This window comes from Pistacia vera, unplaced genomic scaffold (genome assembly GCF_008641045.1).
Source record: "Pistacia vera cultivar Batoury unplaced genomic scaffold, PisVer_v2 Contig770, whole genome shotgun sequence".
In the NCBI taxonomy this organism is placed as follows: Eukaryota; Viridiplantae; Streptophyta; class Magnoliopsida; order Sapindales; family Anacardiaceae; genus Pistacia; species Pistacia vera.
The window spans coordinates 1-9,240 of record NW_022196635.1 but is presented as its reverse complement, the minus strand read 5'-3'; the positions used below and the strand labels follow the sequence as shown (position 1 = coordinate 9,240).

The window sequence follows — 9,240 nt, the reverse complement described above, 5'->3', positions numbered from 1 at the left end:
GGTTAGTGGTTGGAAGAAGACGGACCGAAGAAATAAAGAAGAAGAAAGAAGGAAAAGATAAAAATAAAGTTTGCAGATGACAGACCCCACAAACATCAAATATGTCAAGAATCATTTTTTGGATACATTTTCTTGGATAATAAAACAAATGTATATTCTGAAAATTAGAGCCCAAATAGTATCATAATAGTTACCCAAAATTATTTTACCCCCTTAAAAAGTATCAAAACCCCACCACCGGAAAGGGTATATAATAATTGCGGAAATGATATAGCCACCGAAGGTTATACACCGATTTTATGCACCGAATGACGTGACAAAATCTTGACCATTGATTAATTTATTCGGTACACTACTTCAGTGACTGTAGCATTACTCTAAAAATTTTGAGTGTAGTTAAAATTTCATTATCTTTCAAGGGGTTGAACGAAATAACCCGAAGATCATTATTTGGGGAAAAGTGTAATATTGGAATTATTTGGGGTGTAATTAGAATTAGAATATGTATAGAAAAATTCATAAGTGTAATATTGGAACTTTTGAGTCTTATTGGACAAAAGTTGGGGTGCAAACAGAAAAAGTTGGGGTGTAACTAGTATATACTAATCCTCGAATCCAAACAGATCCCTTCTCTTATATTGCCATACCATACCATTCTTGCCAGGGTTTTACGCATAATACTAACACAGAGCAGCAGCTTCAGAGTGAACCGAGTCGACTCAGTTATGGACATAACCGCTGCAAATATGGCGGCTAGCGATGGACCCCCACCGCCTCTACCGGGAGAATCGGTGGCCTTATTCAAGGAAGGCATATCTTTGATTCTCTCCCGATGGTCGGCTCTTCAGATAGCCGTGGAGAACGAGTGGGGCGGCCGTGGCTCACGCGCCATCGCTGACCAGCTTTGCTCAGATGTATTCTCCTGGTTCACTCAGTCCAAAGGTTGATGATTTTTAGTTGATTGCTTAACTCGAAAATTGAAAGTTGCAGCTTTTGATTTGATTTTTTTTAATGAATTTTATTGGCATAAAATTTAAACCTAAGAATTTTTCAAAATATTCATTAGGTGGAATTAGCTCCTTAGCATATTTTTGTTTGGAAATTGCTGAAACCTCAGGATATGTTTCTCCACTTAATTTTAGTTTTGAGTAAGTTTCTCTTAAAAACGGATTTTTTTTAGTCTTAAAATTACAGAAATCTTACTAATATTGACGGGTTTTTATATGTTATTAGTTTTTATTTTTTTTATTTTTTATGATAAATTTATTGTTCTGTTGAACAAATTGCCATTGATGCTGGATTGACCTTGCCATCTATTAATCCTTATAGTTTATATTTTGTGAATAATTTAGACTTCATTTATTTTTTTTCTCATTATGGTTTACTTGTTCCATATCAGATACACTATATATTGATGATCTTGAGAACATTCTTGATGAAACCATGCTTTCACTCAACACCATGACTGAAGATGGCAGCGTTGAAGAGGTATTGCTTCTCTTCTCTTCCAGTTTGTACCTAATAGCACTGTAATTTCATATTTAGCAACCTCATGCTGTAGGAATTATGAGTTGAGTAGTTGTAGTTTTGTTGGTTGCTTATTTGCCGTCTTTGAAGGTTGTACACTTTTTCACTGGATAAGGAACTTGTAATAGTTCCTATAAATAAAAAAAGAAAAAATTGTAGACACCTGTCTATATTGTGCTCCTCATAAACTTGTTTTCACTTGCAAATATTCCTATTTTGCGTTTGTTCAGTTTTTTAGTAGTAGTATTATGAATGATGGTTGTGAACGATTGTGGTGGTTGTTTGCTTAGTTAATAAAAAATAGTTGGGTTAAAAAAGTAAACTCCCCAGGTGTGTATATAGCTCTGACAGATTTCCAGGACATTTCTCTATTACCTTTGTAGTTATAGGACCGTAATGATTTTGTACCTTTTGAATATGGTATTAGGGAACGTAATGATCTTGACCTTTTAAATATGTATCTGCTTCTGCATCGACCATGTCTATTCATTGCTTGTGCTTCTGCTCATGTGCGGCGTGTTATGTTATATAGGAAGTTTTATCATTGATATTTTATGGTTGTGCATTTTCTGTGGATCTTTACAGGTGGCAGAAAAATTGATGATCTTTCATGGAGAATGCTTGGAAGGTAATTACCAGTCTATTGTAGATCTGAGAGCAAGCAGTTCTCAGATGGCAGCTCGTTCTCATGTCAAACAGGTAATTAAAGCTTAAACCTCTTTCCAAACATAAATTTTTTATCTGCCTGTCTGGTCAGATTGATATCTCAAGATTTTGTTTCTATGTTGTAGTTTTTAATGTTGTTAACCTGATGATAGGATGAGAAAGTTCCAATGAATAAATAATTTGTGGTGGCCCGCACATTTAAACGGCAGGGCTTATATGTTTACTTATGACACAAGAATTTTTCAATAAGGTCCGTTCATAGGAGAGACCATAGACTCAATTCAAGGTTGTAATTTAAATTTTTTTTTTTTTTATTAGAATGAAGATGTGTATTGACATTGAAGCCTTGTACAGTGAATTTCAGTTCTTAAAGTATCATTTGATCTTCTCTTTGGTCGATTGCCCTCTGTTTTCTCCTCCCCTGCTTGGATTCTTTGTCTCATTACATATTTTTGCTTGTAGAGGATAGTCAAGAGCATACTATGCTTCAGTAACGTTGAGTTTTAGAAGAAATTTAATTGATTTTCTGTATTGTTAGGTGTTTTTGATGATTACTATTGTTTTCAGTTAAATTTTTCTGATTTTTAAGAAATCTACTGACATAATTAAGTGGAGTTAATTTGCATCTTTTAACACTTTTCCTTCTTGTTGTATCCCTTGTGCCCAGGCTTTGAATGATGAGGATGACGATAGCTCTGATGAAGATGATGATATGTCAAACATGATGGTGGATACACCAGAATCTGTGTCAAAACCGAGTTCAGCAAACATACCAACTAGTGATACGAGGATGACGGAGACAGCCGAAGCAGAAGATGGATGGACAGTAGTTTCATCTAGACGTGGCAGCAAGGGCAAAAAGAACTAGGTTGAACCTCTCATTCCCTTGAATCTCTCGGGAACACAATATAATTTCTCCTTTTCTTTCTCTGCTCATGTCTTTCTGCAGGTTCTTAAGGCATTTTTGGCATGTTGCTTGCTATTAATCTTGTCCCTAAACCTAGCAAAGTTTTGTAGTGAAGAGTGTTGCAGGATCGATTTCTTTGTATATGGACTCATAGTCCAGAATCACATAGAGTCTAATTTTTATATATAAATTTTCTTGGAAGGATTATATTTTGCCTTCCCCTTTCCTTCAAATTACTCTACAAATTGTAGAGAAACTAAACCTTGCACTACCGAGTTATAAATGACATTTGTATTGTCTTGTATAATTTTACTAAATGAATTCTCAAACTTCACCATAACAGCAATGATCTACAAGGAAATCTCACAATAGAAAACAAAAACCATACAAAGTCCAACTTCCCAAAAAGAAATTATCCAAAACTAAGCTCTCTTCTTGTGGTGATAGCAAATCCTTTAGCCATTGGATTAGTAATACTCAAGGAGTTTTGTGTTCGAGTCACAAGAGAGGTATTTACACATTTGTGCAATTATCTTAGCTCATTAGACTTGTATTGTAGGGTGCTCCGTGGCTTTAGGGTTAGACGTGTTCCAATGTGAGCTTGGATGCCTCCTATACCTAAAAAAGATTATCCGAACTTAGTCCCAATTCAAATTAATTACTCTTACCAGAGAAAAAAACATTAAGACTGTTACCAAAAACAAAAACGAAGGCAAAAGGGTCCGCTACATGGAGAAACTATTTTAGTATAACAGATAAACATTAGTCTGTTACCATGTTTCCGCTATTAGAAGAGAAGTCCTTGGTAATCCTACATTTTCTAACCTTGCTAAGAAAGTGAACCTTATCTCAGCAGGAAATTGGGCAACTATTTCTATCATAATTCTTGAGCTTATGGCGCACTCAAGAAGTGCATGCATTTTGACTGCACAAGTCCCTGATCCCTTCAGAGATTCAACTCTCAATTTCCTCTTCTCCTAACTATATATAATATTATCTAAATTAGCTAATATATAGTTCATCATCTTATCAACCTTAACTCACCAACTCCCTCTCTCACAATCATCAACCCACCTACCTTGCTTCAAATTACCCAACTACAGCCCTCCAAAACTTGTCCTTATTCCACTCAAAATGCTCACCAATATCATCAAACTCTTCTTCTTTTCACTCTCATTCTTCATTTTCATCTCCCCAATTTCAGCCCAATTCCTCCCTCCAAACTATGGCCATCAAGGTGAATGGACACTCCTACATGAAAGCACAGGCATTGTAGCAATGCACATGCAGCTCCTCCATAACAACAAGGTGGTCATCTATGACCGTACCGATTTCGGTCGCTCCAACCTCTCTCTCCCCGGTGGCCTTTGCCGATACGACTCTCGTGAACAAGCCCTTAAATATGACTGCACTGCACACTCCATTCTCTATGATACCACCACCAACGGCTTCCGCCCCCTTATGATTCAAACCGATGTTTGGTGCTCCTCCGGCTCGGTTATACCCAACGGAACCCTAGTCCAGACTGGAGGCTTCAACGACGGTGACCACGTTGTCCGTACATTCTCCCCATGTCTTGATCATGAAAATTGTGATTGGCTTGAATTTCCAGAATACTTATTAAGACGTAGATGGTATGGAACTAACCATATTTTACCTGATGGTAGCATAATCATTGTTGGAGGGAGAAGAGAATACAGCTATGAGTTTTACCCCCGGAATCCTCAAGCTCCATTTCTTCTACGTTTCCTGATTGAGACAACAGATTATGCTGAGAACAATTTGTACCCTTTTGTCCACCTTTTACCGGACGGAAATTTGTTTCTTTTTGCAAATACAAGATCAATAGTGCTAGATTACAAGCAAAACCGTGTGGTTAGAGAGTTCCCTGAGATCACTGGAGGTGATCCGCGTAATTATCCAAGCACAGGATCATCCGTGTTGCTTCCTTTAGATGAAAATAACAATGGCAGCAATGTTGAAGCGGAGATCATGGTCTGCGGTGGCGCACCAAAGGATTCATATGGACGAGCATTGCGACAGGACTTTGTACGTGCAGTTTCCACATGTGGGAGGCTCAAGGTTTCCCATGCAAACCCTAATTGGGAAATGGAACCAATGCCAACGCCGAGAGTTATGAGTGACATGTTGATTCTCCCCACCGGTGATGTGATCATAGTCAACGGTGGCGAAAGCGGTACTGCTGGGTGGAACAATGCGCGGGACCCAGTAACCCGGCCGATCATCTACCGTCCATCAGTACATGAAAGTAGCTTGAGATTCTCAGTTATGTCACCGGCCTTCCGGCCGAGATTGTACCATTCCTCAGCTATTCTCCTACCTGATGGGCGTGTTTTGATAGGCGGTAGCAATCCACAGATCTATTACAACTTTACCAATGTACTTTACCCGACCGACTTGAGCTTGGAGGCTTTCTCACCGCCGTATTTATCGGTTGAATACACGGCATTACGGCCGAGAATCATGCACGTGGATCAAACAGTGAGGCACAGGCAGTCGTTTAGAGTGAAATTCATTGTGCTAAATTTCTTGTCAGGGAATGTTGTATCAGTGAGAATCATTGCACCGTCATTTACAACGCATTCTTTTGCAATGAATCAGAGGATGGTGGTAATGAATAAGCTTGGCGTTTCACGGGTCGGGCCTGCTGTGTATAATGTGGACGTTGTGGCCCCGTCGACGGCTGAGATTGCTCCTCCGGGGTACTATTTGTTGTTTTTGGTGCATGCCGAAATTCCTAGTCCCGGTGTGTGGTTGAAGATAGAGTGACGAGTTGTTGGGTAGAACACAGTTGTTGCCTTGTTGGGTAGAATAAGTAGAGTAATCTGAATTTACTAAGATATAATATAAAAAATATGATACTATTATAATATTCTAAATATTTTCTTCATTTACATAATCGAGAAAAAAAAAAAAAAAATCCCAAATAGAAAATCAACTTCAGTTAAACAAGAAAATTGATTACCGATTAAAAAGTTGAGGAGGTTGAATCCAAGAAATTGGTCAACCCCGTTATCTCTGTGAAATCAGTGAGCACAGACTGTTGGTATAGGAAATTCACTATCTTCTTCCACCGGAACGGCTAGATGATAAAGGATATTGAGGAACAACGATGTATTACCCCAACTGTTAACTTTACACCACTTCATCAGTGACCGATCAACCAACTTGAGAATTCGCCATCGTTTAACCTATACAAGATAAAGTGGCAATAAGAGGTCTCCATCCGACGCGATCAAGGAATCTCTGTTGTAAGAGTTCTTCTCCAATGTGAGGACATGGATGGTCTTCCATTCCTATGTTAAAAGTCAATTTAAAACCTCTATCACTAAATACAAGCATGTAAAGAAACATATTTTTGTTACGAAATCTCGTAACAACTAAAAATACTCGATTGACCTTAACGGAATCGAATATTATAACCCCATAGTTATGAATAATCAGAAAAAAAAAATAAAACTAATGAAATTAAATGCAAAAATAACTTTTAAAGTGGTTCCGCCACTAAATTCTTCAAACATATGTGTATGGTTATTTTATTAATGTATTTGATTACAATAATAAGTTCACTCTAAAATTGTTAAACTCTTTACAATGACTTAAAATTATTTTGAGGGGGTTTATACGATAAGTTGATAACAATTACAAGAGTGATTTTCAGGATAATGACTTGATTTTGAAAAATTAATCTAATGATCTTTGGTGTAATTATCACGCGAGATTGTCGGAAGTCCATCCTATAATCTTCTCCTTGATTTTAATGGATAACACCTGTCTAAGAAGATAATGTTCTTCTACGGTTTGGAGGATAACTATCGGATAACTCCTTTAATTACTTCTATCCATAGCTTGCTTCCATTGATCGTCATCCCACAAATTACTTCAAGCTTCAAGCTATTGCTTGCTCCGAACTGTCTGCACATTTTCGCACAACATCCTTAAACCATCATAGGTGTCATCGTCACATCAATGCTAGACACTCACCACCTGCCACATCATTGGTCATTGTTAAAGCTCAATATATATTTATCATAGTGTTGGGATATACCTCTTCAGTGTAACAACTGTTAAGAGAGAAATGGATAGTTTGGGGGCAGAATCTGCACTTTTAAGACTAGGACAATATCCAAATGAGATTTATTTTGGTTTTTAAACAGAAATACCCTCCTACCTATCGAATCATGTAAATGTTTGTTAAACCCGAAGGGGTAAATCCTAGTATTTTAAAACCATATTGGACTTAGTTACTTAGACAATTGTGGACCAAGACTAGTGGTGGATAAAGTCTTTCCCTCGTGTTTATATATATATATATACACGCACACATGGAAATTCTTTAGTTAGGATATTAGAATACTATTGGATTTATTCATTAAACTGATATAATATTTTATACTAAATTTTGATCAACATTAGGTTGCACGCGTCCGAGATTATGGTTGCATGTCTCAAATATGCACAAATCAACTTAAAACCTCACTTGCTAATACAAGCACATAAACAAACACGCTCTTAAAACTATCTTAAGGGTGCGTTTGATTTATGAAATATTAGATTATTGGAATCTTATATTACCTTGAAGACTATAGGGAATTTTTAGGAAAATGTGTTTGACTAGTTAGTGAGTATATTATATTAATATATTAGGTTAAGGGGAATAAATTAGTAGGTATATTATTTAAATTACTAAATTGTCATCTTTTTAAATATCATCATCTTCTTAGTTCATCACTACTGTCCAATAAACTTTATCTTCATATTCTTTAGTTAGGATATACTAGAATACTATTGGATTTATTCATTAAACTGATATAATATTTTATACTAAATTTTGATCAGCATTAGGTCACATGCGTTCGAGATTATGGTTGCATGTCTCAAATATGCACAAATCAACTTAAAACCTCACTTGCTAATACAAGCACATAAACAAACACACTCTTAAAACTATCTTAAGGGTGTGTTTAATTCAGAGAATGTTGGATTACTATGATCTTATATTACCTTGAAGATTACTGTGAATCTTTAAGAAAATGTGTTTGGCTAGTTAGTGGATATATTATATTAATATGTTTGGTTAAGTAGAATAGATTGATGGGTATGTTATTTAAATTACTAAATTGCCATCTTTTTAAATATTAATATAATATTATATTTATTATTAATTTTTGAATAATTTTTTTAACCCCTAATATTTCAAATTTAGCTAAAACGCCCCTGCTTATATAAAACTTTAATTTATGACAAAATCATCCCACCCCTTACCGCCACTGTAAACCACCGTTAGAAGTTTCCGAAAGTCATCGTGAGTAGCTCATCGTGACCACGAGGCTCTGATATGGCCGTTTTTGGCCATATTGATGTCTGAAAACGGCCATATCAGCCCAGATTTGGCCATTAACAGCCAAATCCTTGGCAATTATCAGTCAGATCTTAGCGAGATTTAGCCGTTAACAGCCATGGACCTAGCCATTAACAGCCAGATCTGGCCATTTTCAGCCAAATCTGGCTTGATATGGCCGTTTTCGGCCATCAATATGGCTAGAAACGACCATATCGAAGCCTCTCGGAGACTCCCAGTGAATCTCGATCATTTTTAGGGACTCCAACGACTTCTTGACGGCCGTCGTGGTGGTTGGCCCGTTGTCGGGGGTGGTGGCTGGGTGGTCTATAATTTGTTTTAAATATAAGGATATTATTGTCTAAAAACTTAATTAAACAAGGGTAAAATTAAAATGGTATATTAATGTAAATTTATTTTAAAACAAGGGCATTATTGTCCAAAATGTTTATTAATAAGGGATATAATTATAATAAAAATAAGATTACTAAGATAATCTTATAATATCTAAGAAAATAGAGGTAATTTAGTGCGTGTTTGGCTTACTACTTTTATCTGTATTTTAGACCGGATTTTTGAAATTGTGTTTGTTTTATTACTTGAAGAATCCAACTCTGATAATAGAATCCTGACACAATCCTGACATTCTGACCGTTACATTTCTTTTTTCTTTTTTTTTTTTCACTGCATCCTCACCATTTCACTTTCTTCTCCGTGCTTCAGTTCTCAATTCACATAACCGTTTTAGTGCTTCACTTTCTCAATATCCATCACCACC

General features: G+C 36.4%; 2 protein-coding genes across 2 annotated transcripts; both read left to right on the top strand.

Annotated features, from left to right (window-relative positions):
* The first annotated feature begins 649 nt into the window (after positions 1 to 649).
* LOC116116394 (pre-rRNA-processing protein TSR2 homolog) lies at positions 650 to 3,333 on the top strand. The gene is made up of 4 exons (XM_031402470.1): positions 650 to 942; positions 1,400 to 1,488; positions 2,113 to 2,226; positions 2,861 to 3,333. The coding sequence occupies exons 1-4, from the start codon at positions 726 to 728 to the stop codon at positions 3,059 to 3,061; spliced, it is 621 nt and encodes a 206-aa protein (XP_031258330.1). The 5' UTR covers positions 650 to 725; the 3' UTR covers positions 3,062 to 3,333.
* Positions 3,334 to 4,363: 1,030 nt separating this feature from the next.
* On the top strand, positions 4,364 to 5,936 carry LOC116116393 (aldehyde oxidase GLOX-like). Its single transcript, XM_031402469.1, has one exon. The coding sequence runs from the start codon at positions 4,379 to 4,381 to the stop codon at positions 5,888 to 5,890; it is 1,512 nt and encodes a 503-aa protein (XP_031258329.1). The 5' UTR covers positions 4,364 to 4,378; the 3' UTR covers positions 5,891 to 5,936.
* Positions 5,937 to 9,240: the final 3,304 nt, after the last annotated feature.

What these genes read in the sequence shown, in the direction of transcription:
- LOC116116394 (XM_031402470.1), top strand. Translation starts at nt 726, where the DNA reads ATGGACATAACCGCTGCAAATATGGCGGCTAGCGATGGACCCCCACCG. An exon ending in AAGATGGCAGCGTTGAAGAG is followed by an intron (nt 1,489 to 2,112) that starts GTATTGCTTCTC and finishes GGATCTTTACAG; the next exon opens with GTGGCAGAAAAATTGATGAT. An exon ending in CTCGTTCTCATGTCAAACAG is followed by an intron (nt 2,227 to 2,860) that starts GTAATTAAAGCT and finishes CCTTGTGCCCAG; the next exon opens with GCTTTGAATGATGAGGATGA.
- LOC116116393 (XM_031402469.1), top strand. Translation starts at nt 4,379, where the DNA reads ATGCACATGCAGCTCCTCCATAACAACAAGGTGGTCATCTATGACCGT.